The 22,212-nt window shown below is 38.0% G+C and overlaps 2 protein-coding genes across 2 annotated transcripts in view; both read left to right on the top strand.

The window, feature by feature from the left end:
- LOC138851480 (uncharacterized) overlaps nt 1-13,825 on the top strand; it is a 50,796-nt gene extending 36,971 nt beyond the window's left edge. The window contains exon 2 of the mRNA XM_070080649.1: nt 13,193-13,825. Coding sequence (XP_069936750.1) covers nt 13,193-13,825 — 633 coding nt within the window. The remainder of the gene's footprint in view (nt 1-13,192) is intronic.
- Nucleotides 13,826-13,872: 47 nt separating this feature from the next.
- LOC128691813 (zinc finger protein 84-like) lies at nt 13,873-20,764 on the top strand. The gene has a single exon (XM_070080650.1). The coding sequence runs from the start codon at nt 15,242-15,244 to the stop codon at nt 16,280-16,282; it is 1,041 nt and encodes a 346-aa protein (XP_069936751.1). The 5' UTR covers nt 13,873-15,241; the 3' UTR covers nt 16,283-20,764.
- The last annotated feature ends 1,448 nt before the right edge of the window (nt 20,765-22,212 follow it).

The following is a 22,212-nucleotide window of genomic DNA, read 5'->3' as shown; positions in this document are numbered from 1 at the left end:
TAGCTTCCCGCTCTCTTTTTCTTGACCAATTCCACTCTCATTCTCATGCCATCGCAGTGTACACAGATGGCTCTAAGTCTTCTGATGGTGTCAGATTCGCAGCAGTGTTTCCAAACAGCGTCATGCGAGGGCATTTGCTACCTTCGGCTAACATTTTTACTGCTGAATTTTATGCCATTCTTGCAGCACTTATCCTTATTGCATCTATGCCTGTGTCATCATTTGTGGTTGTCTCAGATTCCCTTAGTGCTTTACAGGCTATACAAAAATTTGATACACCTCAGCCCTAAGTTCTCCGTATCCAACGTTGGCTATGCCGCGTCTCTACCAAGCATAAAGATATTGTTTTTTGTTGGGTCCCTGGTCATGTTGACATACAGGGCAATGAACAGGCAGACACTGCTGCACGATCAGCAGTACATTACCTACCAGTTTCATATAGAGGTATTCCATTTATGGACTATTTTGCTGTAGTAGCTACCCACCTTCACACCAGTCAAGAACAACATTGGTCTACTCTGCTCTGTAACAAAGTTCAGTCTATTAAACCGAGTATAGGTTACTGGCCGTCTTCTTGTCATCAGTGTCGAGGTTGGGAGACTATTCTCTCCTGTCTTTGCATTGGCCACACTCATCTTACTCATGGGTATCTCATGGAGAGGCACCCTGTTCCTCTGTGTGAGAAGTGTGAGGTTCCAGTATCGGTTAGCCACATTCTGTTAGACTGTCCTCTCTATCAACGAGCATGCAGAATTTACCTCCAACATTGTCTCCGCTCTACTATACTTTCTTTGCCTTCCCTTCTCACTGATGGACCCTCCATTAATCCTGACTCTCTCATTGACTCATTGACATTGGCTGATTTACTCCACAAACTCTGATGATGATACCTTTCACACTCCCATCAGCCCTTTCTACCTCAATCTCTTGCTACCCTCTGGCCCTTCACTATCCACTGCCCTGCTGTTCTCCATAACCTACTAATCATCCCTCTCCCTTTTACCACCTGATACCCTCGCTTCCTTCCTGCCCTGCAGTGCTGTATAACCCTTATGGTTTAGCACTTTTTTTATTATAATAATAATAATAATGAGTTCCTGGGTTGTAATTCCAGTGTTGGTTCTATAATACTATACCAAAATTCTAGCGGCTTCCAATCTTGCTGAAGAAAGTTGGTAATCCTATATATGATAGATTGGGTCTGTGTACAGAAAAATAAAATCCTGCAGCACATATTGCATAATGAAAAATAAACAGCAACCTTGTTTTTGGTGTAAAACAGCAACTTTGCGGTGTACAGTGGAATCTCGACCAATGGCTTTAATCTGTTCCAGAGAGCTAGACTTGAATTAGCTGTTAGTCGAATTAATTTTCCCCATAAGAAATAATGGAAATAGAATTAATCCATTTCAGACACCCAAAAGTATTAAACAAAATAATTTTTTTTACATGAAATATACATTTCCCTATGCAGAAATGAATGGTGCATACAAACTAAACAATAATTAAATGCCACTTACCTTTATTGTGGAGTAGTTGATGAGTGATGTGCCAGCAGCAGGGGAGATTCAACTGTTCTATTGTTTGGAAGGGGAATCCCCTTCCATAAAGACTTCAGGTACCAAGTCCTTTGCTGAGGTTACCTCCCTTCTTGGTTTTTAATGCCACTAGGACCAGCTTGAGAATCACTGGACCCCTGTCGGGCAAAATATTTGTCAAAATAGCTCTGTTTCTCATGTGCCCTTAGGATTTCCCTAAAATGGGACACAAGAGTGTCATTGTACATGTTGCCAATATGGTTTGCAACAGCTGTGACAGGATAAAATTCATCCATAAATGCTTGTACCTTTGTAAACATTGTACACATTTCCTTAATAATTGATGAAGGCAACTTCCTCCTGTTCTGAAGCACATTCCTGAGGTGTGATCTGTTGCTTTTGCACCTTAAGCTCTTGCAGCTCTGCAATGGTTAGTTCTTCATCGTTGTTTTGCACCAGCTCTTCACATCCTAGCCACAAACCTCCAACCCCATGGACTTCCCCAATGACACAATTGATTCCACAACTGGAATAGACTCCTGAGGGTTAGCCCCAAACCCTTCAAAATCCCTCTCTTGTACACATTGTGGCCAGAGTTTTCTCCAAGCAGAGTTCAAAGTCCTGGAAGTCACTCCCTCCCAAGCCTTAGCTATAAGGCTGAAGCAATGGAGGATAGTGAAGTGATTCCTCCAGAACTGTCTTAGGGTCAACTGAGTGTTCGAGGTCACTTCAAAGCACCTTTTGTGTAGAGTTTTTTAAAGTTTGAAATGACCTGCTGGTCCATGGGCTGGAGGAGAGGAGTTGTATTAGGAGGCAAAAATTTAACTTTTATGAAGCTAAACTCCCCGCAATTTGCTCTTGCAAATCGTGAGGATGAGCAGGAGCATTGTCCATTATCAGGAGGCACTGGAGTGACAATTTCTTTTCCAGGAGGTAATTTTTCACAGTGGGGTCAGACACATCATAAAACCAGTCCAGGAAAATTTCCTTAGTGACCCATGCCGTACTGTTTGATCTCCACATCACACACAAATTACCCTTGATGATATTATTTTTCCTGAACACACTGGGAGTGTCAGAGTGATACATGAGTAAAGGTTTCACTTTGCAATCACCACTAGCATTACTGCATAACGTAAGTGTGAGCCTATCTTTCATAGGCTTGTGTCCTGGGAGTGCTTTTTCCTCCTGAGTAATGTAGGTCCTGTTTGGCATTTTCTTCCAAAACAGGCCTGTTTTATCATAATTAAGCACTTGTTTGGGTTTTAAGTTTTCACTCTCAATGTACTCCTTAACTCTTTGACTGTCGCAACCCCAAAATCCTGAGGTGTCTCCTGGTGTCGCAAAATTTAAAAAAAAAAATTAGTTTTTCTTATGAAATGATAGAGAATCTCTTCCTGATTGTAATGACACCAAAAAAACGAAATTTGAAGGAGAACTGACGAAATTATGCTCTCGCAAAGTTAGCAACCTCGGCACTGTTTACAAATCGGCGATTTCGCCCACTTTGAGCCCTATTTTCGGCTAATTCCATTATTCCAGTCACCCAAACTCATAGCTATTTCTTTAGAACTCCATTTTTTCTATCGATTGAGAACAAGAAACTGCCCATTTACCGATTTCAACTACCTAATAATGTGGTCAGAAATTTGCAATTTGGCCAATTTCACAAAAACTAAAAAATATGACAATTTCAAAATAAGGTCCAGAATGAACAATGCAGACATTCCTGGCTCAAAAATAACATTTTCTTTGCTCATCAGTCATGTCTCCAGGTCCCTCTGATATTACTCTTGCTTTCTATTTTGAATTTTTATTCAAACAAAAAATTGAAGACTTACTATTATGCAGACTACTGCAATACTGTAATAATTGTATAAATAACATCAACCCATTCATGACTGCATATTAGAATGGCTAGTTGGACATTTATTGGACAATGGCATTATTTGTTTACTTTTGAACATTGGCAAAAATCAAACATTTCCCCTACTTTGAGCTCCATTTCTAGGTTCTTTTTATAGTAAAATCAATTAAAATCATCTCTATTTCTATAATATGTTTTCCATTCTATCAAATGAGACCAAGTAAACGAGAATACAACCATAAATACTATACGAAAATAGACCACAAAGTCGGAATTTTAATTAAAAAAAACGGTCGGAGTTTTTTTTTCTCATTATGCACCACATGCTCCAGGATTTTTTTTATATGGTGCACACTGACCACACAGACCCATTCTCTCACATGTGGGCCTACCAGCTTTCTCCTGCTTGATTTTAAGCCGCTAGAATTTATAAGTATATAAACGTCAAACACGGTACCTCATAAGATGTATATATACGGCCACGACAGTCAAAGGGTTAAAGTCCTGCACATATTATTCAGCCACTTTTTTGTCTGAAATGGCAGCCTCACCTTGCCTTATCACACTGTGTAAGCTACTACGATTCTTAACCCTTTCATGGTCGACAGGCCCTCTCAGAGACTTGTTCTCAAGGTCGGCCAAATTTGAAAAAAAAAAATTCTTATTAAAAGATAGAGAATCTATTCCCTATCATAATGACACCAAAAGTATGAAATTTGATGGAAAACTTACGGAATTATGCTCTCAAGAAGTTAGCGGTCTTGACGATGTTTATGCATCAGTGATTTTTCCCACTTTGAGCCCAATTGTCAGCCAATTCCTGTGTAGTAGTCGACAAAAATCTTAACTATTTCGTTAGAACTCCATTTTTTCTATCGAATGATTACAAGAAACCACCCATTTACCAATTTCAACTATCCAATACAGCGGTCAGAATTTAGCAATTTTGCCAATTTCACACAAATTTCAAAAGATGCCAATTTCCGAATAGGGTCCAGAATAAAAAGAAAGACATTCCTGGCCCTAAAATAACATTTCCTCTGTTCATCAGTCACGTCTCCATGCCCCTCTTACATTCTTCTGCTTTTCACCTTGAATTTTTATTCTCACAAAAAAAATAGAAGATTTACATATAACAATGGTTATAAATGACCATAATTTTTAAAGGGGTGGACCGGTAAGCCAGCGGAAGGCCTCGGTCAGATGACCAAAAGCTCCAAAGGCGGGTCATCATCTGACTAAGACCCGCGTCAGGAAACATTTGTCCTGTTTCCTGACGAACCTTACCTAACCTAACCTAACTGTTATGCAGACTACTGTATTAGTGTAGAAATGGTATAAATAACATCAGTGCACTTGTAAAAGAATATTAGACTCACCAGTTGATGTGTATTGGATGCATAGCATGAATTGTTTACTTTTGAACTTTGGTAAAAATCAAACATTTCTGCTACGTTGAGCTCAATTTCAAGTTACTTTTCATTGTAAAACCAGTCAAAATCATCTAAATTTCTAATATGTCTTCCATTCTATAAAATGAGACCAGGAAAACTAGAATACAACAATAAATACCATACGAAAATACAGTGCAAAGTCGCTGTTTTAATCCAATAACATGGTCAAAGTTTTTTTTTCTCATTACACACTGTGTGCTGCAGGATTTTTGTTATACTGTGCACACTGACCACATAGACCCATTCTTTCATATGTAGGCCTACCAGCTTTCTCTCATTAGATTTGAGGGCGCTAGAATTTAGGCATACTAGTACGTCAAAAACCCTGGTGCATAAGCCGTACTAGCACGGCTGAAACCCTGAAAGGGTTAAATCTCTCAAACCAGCCTTTGCTGGCTTAAATTCATCAATATCATCACTATTTGCTGGCATTTTTTAATGAGATCATCATGCAACTGCCTTGCCTTTTCACATATTATTGACTGAGAAGCACCATCTCCTGACAATTGTTTTTTGTTTATCCACACCAACAATAGTCTCTTGACCTCTTCAATTATTTGTGATCTCCATTTTGAAAACATACTTGCACCTTTCACAACAACAGCTTCCTTGATTGTGTTACTGTTTGCCTTTCCAACTCAGACATATGTGCTCCTCTTTCATATTTTTCAATGATCTCTTTTTTTCATTTCTATTGTTATTCTCACCCTTTTTACCACAGGCTTGGCACTAGAAGCTTTCTTGGGGCCCATGGTGGCTTATTTAGCAGTTACAAGCACTAAAAACACTGTAATAATACAAAACGTATCTCAGGTACATGTGGGATCGACTGAAATGGCTTGTAAACAATGTCAGTACATGGAGTCTTGTGTGGCTGGGCCCGCTCAGGTCGTGCTCCTGCCGCATGGACACGTTCAGGACGAAATCCATTAGACAATTTTTTCAGCATTGGTAGAGCCAATTTTTTTTATGCCAAAGAACGCCGTTAGTCAATTTTGGTGTTAGTCAATGCTTCCGTTTGTTGAGGGTCCACTGTATTTTCATATGGATTTTATATTTATAGTCTCAGTTTCTTGGCCTCATTTGATAGAATGGAAAATATTTTATAGAATTTGAGGTTTCTGTAAGCTAAATTTCATTTCACTCGGGTTTGAGAGATTGAGATGGAGGATGATTGTCAATCATTTGCAGACTAAAAGTAGCTTGAAATTGAGTTCGAAGTAGCGGAAATGTTCAATTTTTCCTAATGTTCAAGAGCAAACAAATCACGTTGTGCATCCAATAAGCAAGCAACTGGCTGGTTTAATATGAGGTCATGAATGGGTTGATATTAGTCAATAGTCAATTTTTTTCTTTTCAGCTGAGTACATTGAGATTATGTACTGTGGAACCTCAAATTTTGAACTTAATCTGTTCCAGAAGCTAGTTCAAAATTTGAAAAGTTTGAAAAGCGAAGCAATATTTCCCATAAGAAATAATTGAAATACAATTAATCCATTCCAGAAACCCAAAAATATTCACAAAAAAAATTCATTTTATAGAGATTAATTATAGTTTTACATAAACACAACAAATAGTGTTCAATTATGTACATACTAAAAAATTAAAATAAACATATAAAATAACATTTTTACCTACCTTTATTGAAGATTGGTGATGGCATCTGGAAGATAGAGAGGAGGAGGAAGAGAGTTGGGGTTAGTGTTTGGAAGGGGAAGCCCCCTCCATAACGACTTTAGGTATCAAAGCCCTCTAAGGAGTAACTTCCCTTCTCTGCCTTTTAAATGCCACTAGGACCAGCTTGAGCATCACTGGACCCCTGTCTCACAAAATAACTGTCCACAGTCCTATGTTACTGGCTCCTCTTTAAGATTTCCCTAAAATGGGACATGGTTCTGTCACTGAACTTGTTGCAAAGATGGCTTGTTTCAGCTTGCTCAGGGTGGTACTTCTCCACAAACATTTGGACATCAATCCATTTGGTGCAAATCTCCTTAACCTTTGAATCGGCATGCAACTTCCTTGCCTTTTCACAAATAATTGTCTCTGAAACACTATCACCTGCAATCTCTTTATTCTTGATCCACACCAGCAACAACTTCTCAACCTGATCGATTGTCTGTGGTCTATTTTTTGGTTAGTATATTAACATCTTTCTTCTCTTTTTTCTTAGTAAATGTTTACAGGAGAAGGGGTTACTAGCCCATTGCTTTCAGCATTTTAGTCGCCTCATATGACATGCATGGCTTACGGAGGAAAGATTCTTTTCCACATCCCCATGATCAATAGAAGAAATAAAGAACAAGAGCTATTAAGTAAAAGGGGGAAAACCTACATATATGTACAGTGGACTCCCGACCTACGATGTCCCCAACCTATGTTGAAACCGACCTATGATGCTTTTCAGCATAAAAATTTGACCCCGACATACGTTGAAAAACTTGACTTACAGCATTCATCCTCAACGCGTACATCTGGTCTGTCTGGCCAGAGCGTCTCAGCTGAGCTTGTGTGACATTGTTTACAAGCCAGGGCGGATGGTTTCATGCATACATTCGATAAATTTTGTATTATTCAAGTGTTTTTAGTGCTTGTAACTGCTAAATAGGCCACCATGGGCCCAAAGAAAGCTTCTAGTGCCAACCCTGTGGTAAAAAAAGTGAGAAATACTATTGAAATTCTATCGTACCACGGTCAGCTGCTGCTGGTGTACTGTTGTCAGCTGCTGCTACTGCTGTACCACAGTCAGCTGCTGCTGCTGCTGCTGCTGCACCACAGTCAGCTGCTGCTGCTGCTGCTGCTGTACCACAGTCAGCTGCTGCTGCTGCTGTACCACAGTCAGCTGCTGCTGCTGCTGATACACCATGGTCAGCTGCTGCTGCTGTACCATGGTCAGCTGCTGCTGCTGTACCATGGTCAGCTGCTGCTGCAGCTGTACCACAGTCAGCTGCTGCTGCACCACGGTCAGCTGCTGCTGCTGTACCACAGTAAGCTGCTGCTGCTGCTGTACCACAGTCAGCTGTTGCTGCTGCACCATGGTCAGCTGCTGTTGCACCACGGTCAGCTGCTGCTGCTGTACTGTGGTTACCTGCTGCTGCTGCTGCTGCTGTACCACAGTCAACTGCTGCTGTTGCTGTACCAGTCAGCTGCTGCTGCTGCTGCACCATGGTCTGTTGCTGCTGATGTACCATGGTCAGCTGCTGCTGCTGCTCCTACACCATGGTCAGCTGCTGTTGCACCACCGTCAGCTGTACTACTCGAAGATGTGGAGAGACTGTTAGTGGTGTGGCTTATCAAGAGTACCGAGAAACAATTAACCCCAGAGGGTTAACCACCCAGGATAACCCAAGAAAGTCAGTGTGTCATTAAGGACTGTCTAACTAATTTCCATTGGGGTCCTTAATCTTGTCCCCCAGGATGCGACCCACACCAGTCGACTAACACCCAGGTGAACAGGAAAAAATGCCTGGAACTAGTGTTCATATTGGTGAATTTAAGGCCAGCAAAGGTTGGTTTGAGAGATTTAAGAATCATAGTGGCATACACAGTGTGATAAGGCCTGTTCTGGAAGAAAATGCCAACCAGGACCTACATTACTCAGGAGGAAAAGGCACTCCCAGGACACACAGTGTCTCATCACTACATCTTCAATAAAGGTAAGTGTCATGTATTCTTCATTTAGTAGAGTAGTACATGCACAATATATATTGTGTATGTACTACTCTACTACTGTGTGTGTATCCTTCTTTTTGTGTGTTGCAAAATGTATATTTATGTGGTCATTTTTGTTTTTTCATACTTTTGGGTGTCTTGAACAGATTAATTTGGTTTCCATTATTTCTTATGGGGAAAATTGATTCAACCTAGGATCATTTTGTCTTACGATGGGCTCTCAGGAACAGATTAATATCTTAAGTCGGGGGTCCATATATATATATATACAGTGGACCCCCGTTTAACGATCACCTCCAAATGCCACCAATTATGTAAGTGTATTTATGTAAGTGCGTTTGTACGTGTATGTTTGGGGGTCTGAAATGAACTAATCTACTTCACAATATTCCTTATGGGAACAAATTCGGTCAGTACTGGTACCTGAACATACTTCTGGAATGAAAAAAGATCGTTAATCGGGGGTCCACTGTATATATATATATATATAGTTACAGGAAAGTGGGTGCAGGAGGGAAGAGGAGCGATTGGTGGAATGATGATGTAAAGAGAGTAGTACGGGAGAAAAAGTTAGCATATGAGAAGTTTTTACAAAGTAGAAGTGATGCAAGGAGGGAAGAGTATATGGAGAAAAAGAGAGAAGTTAAGAGAGTGGTGAAGCAATGTAAAAAGAGAGCAAATGAGAGAGTGGGTGAGATGTTATCAACAAATTTTGTTGAAAATAAGAAAAAGTTTTGGAGTGAGATTAACAAGTTAAGAAAGCCTAGAGAACAAATGGATTTGTCAGTTAAAAATAGGAGAGGAGAGTTATTAAATGGAGAGTTAGAGGTATTGGGAAGATGGAGGGAATATTTTGAGGAATTGTTAAATGTTGATGAAGATAGGGAAGCTGTGATTTCGTGTATAGGGCAAGGAGGAATAACATCTTGTAGGAGTGAGGAAGAGCCAGTTGTGAGTGTGGGGGAAGTTCGTGAGGCAGTAGGTAAAATGAAAGGGGGTAAGGCAGCCGGGATTGATGGGATAAAGATAGAAATGTTAAAAGCAGGTGGGGATATAGTTTTGGAGTGGTTGGTGCAATTATTTAATAAATGTATGGAAGAGGGTAAGGTACCTAGGGATTGGCAGAGAGCATGCATAGTTCCTTTGTATAAAGGCAAAGGGGATAAAAGAGAGTGCAAAAATTATAGGGGGATAAGTCTGTTGAGTGTACCTGGTAAGGTGTATGGTAGAATTATAATTGAAAGAATTAAGAGTAAGACGGAGAATAGGATAGCAGATGAACAAGGAGGCTTTAGGAAAGGTAGGGGGTGTGTGGACCAGGTGTTTACAGTGAAACATATAAGTGAACAGTATTTAGATAAGGCTAAAGAGGTCTTTGTGGCATTTATGGATTTGGAAAAGGCGTATGACAGGGTGGATAGGGGGGCAATGTGGCAGATGTTGCAAGTGTATGGTGTAGGAGGTAGGTTACTGAAAGCAGTGAAGAGTTTTTACGAGGATAGTGAGGCTCAAGTTAGAGTATGTAGGAAAGAGGGAAATTTTTTCCCAGTAAAAGTAGGCCTTAGACAAGGATGTGTGATGTCACCGTGGTTGTTTAATATATTTATAGATGGGGTTGTAAGAGAAGTAAATGCGAGGGTCTTGGCAAGAGGCGTGGAGTTAAAAGATAAAGAATCACACACAAAGTGGGAGTTGTCACAGCTGCTCTTTGCTGATGACACTGTGCTCTTGGGAGATTCTGAAGAGAAGTTGCAGAGATTGGTGGATGAATTTGGTAGGGTGTGCAAAAGAAGAAAATTAAAGGTGAATACAGGAAAGAGTAAGGTTATGAGGATAACAAAAAGATTAGGTGATGAAAGATTGAATATCAGATTGGAGGGAGAGAGTATGGAGGAGGTGAACGTATTCAGATATTTGGGAGTGGACGTGTCAGCGGATGGGTCTATGAAAGATGAGGTGAATCATAGAATTGATGAGGGAAAAAGAGTGAGTGGTGCACTTAGGAGTCTGTGGAGACAAAGAACTTTGTCCTTGGAGGCAAAGAGGGGAATGTATGAGAGTATAGTTTTACCAACGCTCTTATATGGGTGTGAAGCATGGGTGATGAATGTTGCAGCGAGGAGAAGGCTGGAGGCAGTGGAGATGTCATGTCTGAGGGCAATGTGTGGTGTGAATATAATGCAGAGAATTCGTAGTTTGGAAGTTAGGAGGAGGTGCGGGATTACCAAAACTGTTGTCCAGAGGGCTGAGGAAGGGTTGTTGAGGTGGTTCGGACATGTAGAGAGAATGGAGCGAAACAGAATGACTTCAAGAGTGTATCAGTCTGTAGTGGAAGGAAGGCGGGGTAGGGGTCGGCCTAGGAAGGGTTGGAGGGAGGGGGTAAAGGAGGTTTTGTGTGCGAGGGGCTTGGACTTCCAGCAGGCATGCGTGAGCGTGTTTGATAGGAGTGAATGGAGACAAATGGTTTTTAATACTTGACGTGCTGTTGGAGTGTGAGCAAAGTAACATTTATGAAGGGATTCAGGGAAACCGGCAGCCGGACTTGAGTCCTGGAGATGGGAAGTACAGTGCCTGCACTCTGAAGGAGGGGTGTTAATGTTGCAGTTTAAAAACTGTAGTGTAAAGCACCCTTCTGGCAAGACAGTGATGGAGTGAATGATGGTGAAAGTTTTTCTTTTTCGGGCCACCCTGCCTTGGTGGGAATCGGCCAGTGTGATAATAAAAAAAAAAATAATAAAAAAAATATATATATATATATATATATATATATATATATATATATATATATATATATATATATATATATATATATATATATATATATATATATATATATATATATACATGCATGTGCATGCCTGTGAAGTGTGACCTAAGTGTAAGTAGAAGTAGCAAGATATCCCTGTTATCCATCATGTTTATGAGACAGAAAAAGACAACAGCAATCCTACCATCATGTAAAACAGTTACAGGTTTCTGTTTCACAGTCATCCTTCTTCACATCGATGGTGTTTCTCACTTTCTTTACCATGCGGTACCACTATCAAGTTTCTTTTGGGCCCATGGTAACTTATTTCACAGTCCCACAAGCACTGAACACAATGAATTAATCGTAAAATGTTTGAATGATAGCACAGGTTAGTGTTCACTCAAGCATCAGCAAAGTCACATTGGCTCACGGCGCCTGCACGGGGACATGGACAGTGGGCTGGCGGACAGGTCCGGTACCCGGCAGTTCAAAAATAGGGCGAGTTCAATAATAGGGACAAAGTTGGTGCGAAAAAAGCTCTTGATTTTCGAAGTATTTGGTAAGCTATATGTTCGAAATTTGAGGTTCCACTGTATTTAGAGTATTGTGTTGCAGTGCAAAGACAGCCACTCTCATGCCTAGGCATTATGGGCAGACTTAATTTAATGGCTTACAGACTTTTTAATACTTAAGAAATTTATCGTAGTTTAAGTTGTACAATAGTTTCAATAGTACAATTATTATAATTATACAATTGTATGACTAAGAAAAAACTTTTGTTTTTTGTGTGAATAAAAATTTGAAATGAAAAGCAAGCATAATATAAGAAGTTCCTGGAGAGATGACTAATGAACAAAGAAATTGTTATTTTAGTGTCAGGAATGTCTTCATTATTTATTCTGAACCCTATTTGTAAAATGGTCTTTCTTGAATTTTGTGTGAAATTGGAAAAATTAGTATTTTTTGATCAATTTACTGAGTAGTTGAAATAGGTAAATGAGCAGCTTCTTGTACTCAATCGATAGAATGAAAGGAGTTCTAACATCATAACTTTGAGTTTGGTTGACTGGAACACAGGAATTGGCCCAAATTAGGGCTGAAAAGAGGCAAAATCACTGATAAGTAAATATAGCATGACTACTAAATTTGTGAGAGCGTAATTCCAAAAGTTTTCCATCAAATTTTTGTGCTTTTGGGTCACAACCTTTCCTAACCCTACCTTTTGCACACTCCTACAACACATTTGTCTCTGACCTTTGTATATTCCTTCTTTAGCACAGTTCATGCTGCAGTGGTCTATGACCTTTTCAGGTTTAGCACCTTGATTATATTACTGCTTCTCCTCACTCAACAACAGAGTTCCATTCCTAAGACCATGTTGGTATACAAATTTATCACTAAGTGAGGAGCATAATATGATAGTGGGTTTGTGTCAACCATGTTTGATATTGTTTTAATGTCATCTTTGCTCCATTTATTACATTTCTGGTATATTTTTAAATGTTTATATAGTAGTGTACTGTATATTGTAATAAGCAGAATACAGGAAATCAGCTCTAATATACATTATTTAGGTATACATACTGGTCAGAGAGCCCATCGTAAGTCTGAGGTGTCGGTAAACGAGTACGTCGCTAAGTGAGGAAAGGCTGTATTAATATTATTATTCTCCAAGAATATAATAAAAATTAAGATGTTTGTGTTGAAGTCAAATTGTTTACTCAGTTATTAGTTAACATAATTATTATATACAACTTGTGATTTATCTTGAAGATCTTTACAGATAAACATTTAAGTGAGAATTTTATTTAGTGAAGCATGTGACAATAGAGAAAAAAATCTTTTTTAGTTGAGTATGTTGTGTTGGTAATTGTGGAATATTGTGCTATACTGACTCAAGTTTCTATTGCAGACGTATTTTGTGGAAGACTACCAGGTTGTGTCTTGCCAGACACTATATCTTCAGTACTTCAAGAAGCACCAGTGTAAGTGTCTTGAACAACAACTGATATTGCAGAAGTATTTTGTGGAAGACTACCAGGTTGTGTCTTGCCAGACACTATATCTTCAGTACTTCAAGAAGCACCAGTGTAAGTGTCTTGAACAACAACTGATATTGCAGAAGTATTTTGTGGAAGACTACCAGGTTGTGTCTTGCCAGACACTATATCTTCAGTACTTCAAGAAGCACCAGTGTAAGTGTCTTGAACAACAACTGATATTGCAGAAGTATTTTGTGGAAGACTACCAGGTTGTGTCTTGCCAGACACTATATCTTCAGTACTTCAAGAAGCACCAGTGTAAGTGTCTTGAACAACAACTGATATTGCAGAAGTATTTTGTGGAAGACTACCAGGTTGTGTCTTGCCAGACACTATATCTTCAGTACTTCAAGAAGCACCAGTGTAAGTGTCTTGAACAACAACTGATATTGCAGAAGTATTTTGTGGAAGACTACCAGGTTGTGTCTTGCCAGACACTATATCTTCAGTACTGTAAGTGTCTTGAACAACAACTGATATTGCAGGCAACAGATATTAACTAAGAAGCACCAGTGTAACAACAACTGATATTGCAGACGTAAAGACTAATTAAACAATTTTGCTTTTGATATTGGGCCTAAACATGAGAGAATGCATCTATGTGATAAGTGTGCACTATATAAAACAAATCCTGCAGCAGGCAATGCTTGAGAAAAAAACAAAGTGCAACTGTGTTTTTGGATTAAAACAGCAAATTTTTGGTGTATTTTCATATGTTTTTTATAGTAGCATTCACTGTTTCTTGGTCTCATTTGATAAAATAGAAGATGTATTACAGAAATGACTTTGATGGATTTTAGTACAGAAAATAACTTGAAATTGAGTTCAGAGTTGTGGAAATGTTCTGTTTTTGCTGATATTAGAGGATAAACAATCACATCACGTGTGCAATACACGTCAGCTGGCGGGTTTAATGTGTGCTGCTGAATGCACTGATATTATTTATACAATTATTACAATATTGCATAACAGTAACTTTTCTATTTTTTGTGTGCATAAAAATAATTTGTGAATAAGAAATCAAAATGAAATTCATCTGTAAAGCCTAAAAATATAACAAATAAGTAGTAGAAATGTTAGTTTAGTGCCAGGTTGCCTGCATTGATTATTCTAGACCCTATTTTGAAATTAGAATATTATGATTTTTTTGTGAAATTGGCCATATTTCCAATTTCCAATCACTTTATTGGGAAGTTGAAATAGTTGAATTGGGCAGTTTTATGTGCTTAATTGATAATATAGAACACATACTAGTGAAATAGCTAAGAATTTGGTCTAATGGAACTATGTAATTGGCCAAAAACAGGACTCAAAGTGGGGAAAATCGCCAATGCATAAATATTTCTGACACAGCAAAATTTACAGGACTATAACCTCATCAATTCTTTATAAAATTATTTCATTTTATTACATTAAGAAAAAGATTCTCTATGATTTCCTAAGAGAAAATAATATTTTTTAGACCCTGTGGGGAATTTTCAGATTGGGTGTCTGAACCCTCAAAGGGTCAATAAAAGAATAAAGAGAAATTTGTTTAAACACAAGAACAAATAATAATAATAATAATAATAATAATAATAATAACAATAATAATAATAACAATAATAATAACAATAATAATAATAACAATAATATTGTTGAGTGTATCTACAGTGTTCTAGTACATATATTAATCTTTTAACACAAAACAAAAATTATGAATGTTTTTTAACAATATGAACTTCATTAGTGCTCATAAGTAGGAAAAGTTTTACCTAAATAAGTCTTAACATGGCAATATGTTCATAAGGAAAACCATATGTTAAGTGTTCAAAATAGTTAAAAATCATAAAGTAGACTTGTGAGAACATAAGGAAGATTAACTATAACACTGTTGTATGACTAAAATATTTTAAATCAAATACCTTCATTTAAAAAATATGGGAAAACATAAAGAACACAAACCATATGAATGTTCTGAGTGTCTGAAATGTTTTAGTAAGAAAAGGAATCTTGTGTCACATGCGAGAGTACATACAGGACATAAACCATATCAATGCAATGAGTGTCTGAAATGTTTTAGCATAAAAGGCAGTCTTGTGAAACATATGAGACAACATACAGGAAATAAACCATATCAATGCTCTGAGTGTCTGAAATGTTTTAGTGAAAAAAGCAATCTTGTGAAACATATGAGACAACATACAGGAAATAAACCATATCAATGCTCTGAGTGTCTGAAATGTTTTAGTGAAAAAAGCAATCTTGTGAAACATATGAGACAACATACAGGAAATAAACCATATCAATGCTCTGAGTGTCTGAAATGTTTTAGTGAAAAAAGCAATCTTGTGAAACATATTAGAGTACATACAGGAGATAAACCATATCAATGTTCTGAGTGTCTGAAATGTTTTAGTGAAAAAAGCAATCTTGTGACACACATGAGAGTACATACAGGAGATAAACCATATCAATGTTCAGAGTGTCTGAAATGTTTTAGTGGAAAAAGCAGTCTTGTGAGGCATATGAGAGTACATGCAGGAGATAAACCATATCAATGTTCTGAGTGTCTGAAATGTTTTAATCATACAAGCAGTCTTGTGACACACATGAGACTACATACAGGAGATAAACCATATCGATGTTCTGAGTGTCTGAAATGTTTTAATAAAAAATGCAATCTTGTGACACACATGAGAGTACATACAGGAGATAAGTCATATCAATGTTCTGAGTGTCTGAAATGTTTTAATCAAAAATGCAATCTTGTAACACACATGAGAGTACATACAGGAGATAAACCATATCAATGCTCTGAGTGTCTGAAATGTTTTAATCAAAAAAGCAGCCTTGTGACACATATGATAGTGCATACAGGAGATAAACCATATCAATGTTCTGAGTGTCTGAAATGTTTTAATCAAAAAAACAATCTTGTGAGACATACTCAAGTTCATTCAAGAGATAAAACATGTTAGTGTTTAATATTTCAGAAATATTTTAGTTATAAACTCATCAGAATATATAAAAGGGATATACCATAACAGTGTTGAGAGTGAAATATGTTAATGAAATGTCAGTCACATAAATCATATTAGCTCATAGAGGAGATAAGTTGTATTAATGTTCAGAATATCTTATATATTTTATAAAAAGATTAGTCTTGTGTACTCATGAGAGCTAATATACAGTATGAACAATATACAGTGGACCCCCGGATAACGATATTTTTTCATTCCAGAAGTATGTTCAGGTGCCAGTACTGACCAAATTTGTTCCCATAAGGAATATTGTGAAGTAGATTAGTCCATTTCAGACCCCCAGACATACACGTACAAACGCACTTACATAATTACACTTACATAACTGGTCGCATTGGGAGGTGATCGTTAAGCGGGGGTCCACTGTATATATATATATATATTTTTTATTATCACACTGGCCGATTCCCACCAATGCAGGGTGGCCCGAAAAAGAAAAACTTTCACCATCATTTACTCCATCACTGTCTTGCCAGAAGGGTGCTTTACACTACAGTTTTTAAACTGCAACATTAACACCCCTCCTTCAGAGTGCAGGCACTGTACTTCCCATCTCCAGGACTCAAGTCCGGCCTGCCGGTTTCCCTGAACCCCTTCATAAATGTTACTTTGCTCACACCAACAGCAAGTCAAGTATTAAAAACCATTCGTCTCCATTCACTCCTATCAAACACGCTCACACATGCCTGCTGGAAGTTCAAGCCCCTCGCACACAAATCCTCCTTTACCACCTCCCTCCAACCTTTCCTAGGCCAACCCCTACCCCGCCTTCCTTCCACTACAGACTGATACACTCTTGAAGTCAGTCTGTTTTGCTCCATTCTCTCTACATGTCCGAACCACCTCAACAACCCTTCCTCAGCCCTCTGGACAACAGTTTTGGTAATCCCGCACCTCCTCCTGACTTCCAAACTACGAATTCTCTGCATTATATTCACACCACACATTGCCCTCAGACATGACATCTCCACTGCCTCCAGCCTTCTCCTCGCTGCAACATTCATCACCCATGCTTCACACCCATATAAGAGCGTTGGTAAAACTATACTCTCATACATTCCCCTCTTTGCCTCCAAGGACAAAGTTCTTTGTCTCCACAGACTTCTAAGTGCACCACTTACCCTTTTCCCCTCATCAATTCTATGATTCACCTCATCCTTCATTGACCCATCCGCTGACACGTCCACTCCTAAATATCTGAATACATTCACCTCCTCCATACTCTCTCCCTCCAATCTGATATCCAATCTTTCATCACCTAATCTTTTTGTTATCCTCATAACCTTACTCTTTCCTGTATTTACTTTTAATTTTCATCTTTTGCACACCCTACCAAATTCATCCACCAATCTCTGCAACTTCTCTTCAGAATCTCCCAAGAGCACAGTGTCATCAGCAAAGAGCAACTGTGACAACTCCCACTTTATGTGTGATTCTTTATCTTTTAACTCCACGCCTCTTGTCAAAACCCTCGCATTTACTTCTCTTACAACCCCATCTATAAATATATTAAAAAACCACGGTGACATCACACATCCTTGTCTAAGGCCTACTTTTACTGGGAAATAATTTCCCTCTTTCCTACATACTCTAACTTGAGCCCCACTATCCTCGTAAAAACTCTTCACTGCTTTCAGTAACCTACCTCCTACACCATACACCTGCATCATCTGCCACATTGCCCCTATATCCACCCTGTCATACACCTTTTCCAAATCCATAAATGCCACAAAGACCTCTTTAGCCTTATCTAAATACTTCTCACTTATATGTTTCACTGTAAACACCTGGTCCACACACCCCCTACCTTTCCTAAAGCCTCCTTGTTCATCTGCTATCCTATTCTCCGTCTTACTCTTAATTCTTTCAATAATAACTCTACCATACACTTTACCAGGTATACTCAACAGACTTATCCCCCTATAATTTTTGCACTCTCTTTTGTCCCCTTTGCCTTTATACAAAGGAACTATGCATGCTCTCTGCCAATCCCTAGGTACCTTACCATCTTCCATACATTTATTAAATAATTGCACCAAGCACTCCAAAGCTATATCCCTACCTGCTTTTAACATTTCTATCTTTATCCCATCAATCCCGGCTGCCTTACCCCCTTTCATTTTACCTACTGCCTCACGAACTTCCCCCACACTCACAACTGGCTCTTCCTCACTCCTACAAGATGTTATTCCTCCTTGCCCTATACACGAAATCACAGCTTCCCTATCTTCATCAGCATTTAACAATTCCTCAAAATATTCCCTCCATCTTCCCAATACCTCTAACTCTCCATTTAATATCTCTCCTCTCCTATTTTTAGCTGACAAATCCATTTGTTCTTTAGGCTTCCTTAACTTGTTAATCTCACTCCAAAACTTTTTCTTATTTTCAACAAAATTTGTTGATAACATCTCACCCACTTCTCATTTGCTCTCTTTTTACATTGCTTCACCACTCTCTTAACCTCTCTCTTTTTCTCCATATACTCTTCCCTCCTTGCATCACTTCTACTTTGTAAAAACTTCTCATATGCTAACTTTTTCTCCCTTACTACTCTCTTTACATCATCATTCCACCAATCGCTCCTCTTCCCTCCCGCACCCACTTTCCAGTAACCACAAACTTCTGCTGAACACTCTAACACTACATTTTTAAACCTACCCCATACCTCTTCAAGCCCATTGCCTATGCTCTCATTAGCCCATCTATCCTCCAGTAGCTGTTTATATCTTTCCCTAACTGCCTCCTCTTTTAGTTTATAAACCTTCACCTCTCTCTTCCCTGATGCTTCTATTCTCCTTGTATCCCATCTACCTTTTACTCTCAGTGTAGCTACAACTAGAAAGTGATCTGATATATCTGTGGCCCCTCTATAAACATGTACATCCTGAAGTCTACTCAACAGTCTTTTATCTACCAATACATAATCCAACAAACTACTGTCATTTCGCCCTACATCATATCTTGTATACTTATTTATCCTCTTTTTCTTAAAATATGTATTACCTATAACTAAATCCCTTTCTATATATACATTTATATATATATATATATATATATATATATATATATATATATATATATATATATATATATATACAGGAGGGCCCCACTTACATGGCGGGTTAGGTTCCAGGCTACCGCCGTAAAGCGGAAACCGCCGTAAAGTGGAACACCCTTTTTTCCACTTACAAATGCATACAAACACTAGATAACAAGTTTACACTAACATATATTATGTTAGCAATAGAACCAGGCATCAAAAAACAATAAAAAAGTACAATACACTCATAGTGCACTTATTACTTACCTTAAAATATTTATAGTCTTAATCTAGGGTGAGAGAAGTAGTATTTATTGTAAGAAATCAAGTGTGGTATGTATGGTAGTCAGCCAGGCTACCATACCAGGCCACCCCACCCGCACATACTTTTCTATGATATTTAAGCATCCCAGAGCGATAAAATGTATATACAGTTCACTCATTATTTACCTTAAAATATAGGGTGAGATGAGTAGTATTTATTGTAAAAAATCAAGTGTGGTATGTATGGTAGTCAGCCAGGCTACCATACCAGAGAGAAAAAATGAGTGCATGAGAGAGGACAGGTGCAGAGTTATGTAAACAAACCAGGCGAAGGTAAGTTTTGTAAACAGTGTACACGTCTGGTTTGTGTACAAGTTACATTGTGTACAGGTTGTCTCTACATTGATACGGTAGAATAAATAAAGAAGAACACTCCCATTCTCATGTAACATCATTTTGAGAAGAAATGATGCTCTGAGTGAAAGCAATGGAAGTAAGTCACTCTAACTTTTTTGGGTTATCCTATGTTCTCTACACATATGTTGTTATGTATTTATGTTATGTATCGTGTTTATTATATAATTTTGAAAAAAATATCACGGATGGATTAATGAAAATGTTTATATTAACGTAATATACAACATTTAATGATACACCGAGCTCAGACAGCGTAAACAAACAAACTGAACAGGTTGTGGACGATCACTCGGTCAGGCGAAATAGACGGTATTAATACGTGTCCAGTTTTAGTTCATTCATGCACATTTGTAAGAGTTTGTGAAACTTTTACCTTATAATATTTTTATTATTATTATAATAATTAAATCACGAAACAAATACTCTTACACTGTGTACAAGTTAGTACAGAATTATAGCTATAAAGTGAAGGCATACGAAAGGAATATTTTTCTACAGTTATCCCTAGTAACAGGTGACGGGCTAGAGAAAACGTAATTCTTCCGACAATTCTACAAACCGTTTGGTAAACATCTCATATATATTTGTATAAATTTTTATACTGTTGGTGCATGTATCATGTTTGTGTGTTACATAATGTGTTTTTTATATAATTTTGAAAAAAATATCATAGATAGATTAAGGGAAATGTCTATATTAATGTAATATGCGACATTAATGCGCCCAAGAGATTATTATTATTATTATTATTATTATTATTATTATTATTATTATTATTATTATTTTTATTATTATTATTATTATTATTGCATGAAGAGTAGAGAGACTCTTAGTGATTTTAATGTGTACCTACATGCCAGCACAGTGTGTAAGTTTATTTAGGTACAGGTGTACACAAGTTTAATTATCAAGTACAATACATATAAAATATACAATAACTTTAAAACACTTGAAATTTTGGAAAGTTTCCAGACATAATAAGGAGATGTGCTCAGGGAGAATGTAAACAAACTCGGTGGGCCGCTGTGACCGTATTAGAAAGACAGGTGGGGGGAGCCGTATAGCGAGTTTTGGTCATAATTTGAAATGTCCGTATTAGCGGAATGCCATAAAGCGAAACGCCGTAAAGCGGGGCCCTGCTGTATGTATGTATATATATATATATATATATATATATATATATATATATATATTATAGGTAGTAGGTTGGTAGACAGCAACCGCCCAGGGAGGTACTACCGTCCTGCCAAGTGAGTGTAAAACGAAAACCTGTAATTGCTTTACATGATGGTAGGATTGCTGGTGTCCTTTTTTCTGTCTCATAAACATGCAAGATTTCAGGTACATCTTGCTACTTCTACTTACACTTAGGTCACACTATACATACATGTACAAGCATATACTATATACACACCCCTCTGGGTTTTCTGCTATTTTCTTTCTAGTTCTTGTTCTTGTTTATTTCCTTTTATCTCCATGAGGAAGTGGAGCAGAATTCTTCCTCCGTAAGCCATGCGTGTTGTAAGAGGCGACTAAAATGCCGGGAGCAAGGGGCTGGTAACCCCTTCTCCCGTATAAATTACTAAATTTGAAAAGAGAAACTTTCGTTTTTCTTTTTGGGCCACCCTGCCTCGGTGGGATACGGCCGGTTTTTTTAAAAAAAAAAAAAAAAAAAAAAAAAAAAAATATATATATATATATATATATATATATATATTATAGGTAGTAGGTTGGTAGACAGCAACCGCCCAGGGAGGTACTACCGTCCTGCCAAGTGAGTGTAAAACGAAAGCCTGTAATTGTTTTACATGATGGTAGGATTGCTGGTGTCCTTTTTTCTGTCTCATGAACATGCAAGATTTCAGGTACGTCTTGCTACTTCTACTTACACTTAGGTCACACTACACATACATGTACAAGCACATATATGCACACCCCTCTGGGTTTTCTTCTATTTTCTTTCAAGTTCTTATTCTTGTTTATTTCCTCTTATCTCCATGGGGAAGTGGAACAGAATTCTTCCTCCGTAAGCCATGCGTGTTGTAAGAGGCGACTAAAATGCCGGGAGCAAGGGGCTAGTAACCTCTTCTCCTGTATATATTACTAAATGTAAAAGGAGAAACTTTCGTTTTTCCTTTTGGGC

Source organism: Cherax quadricarinatus, unplaced genomic scaffold, assembly GCF_038502225.1.
Source record: "Cherax quadricarinatus isolate ZL_2023a unplaced genomic scaffold, ASM3850222v1 Contig760, whole genome shotgun sequence".
Classification (NCBI taxonomy): domain Eukaryota; kingdom Metazoa; phylum Arthropoda; class Malacostraca; order Decapoda; family Parastacidae; genus Cherax; species Cherax quadricarinatus.
This window is presented reverse-complemented; position numbering and strand designations above follow the sequence as displayed.

Coding starts and splice junctions, on each gene's coding strand:
- LOC128691813 (XM_070080650.1), top strand. CDS start 15,242: ATGGGAAAACATAAAGAACACAAACCATATGAATGTTCTGAGTGTCTG.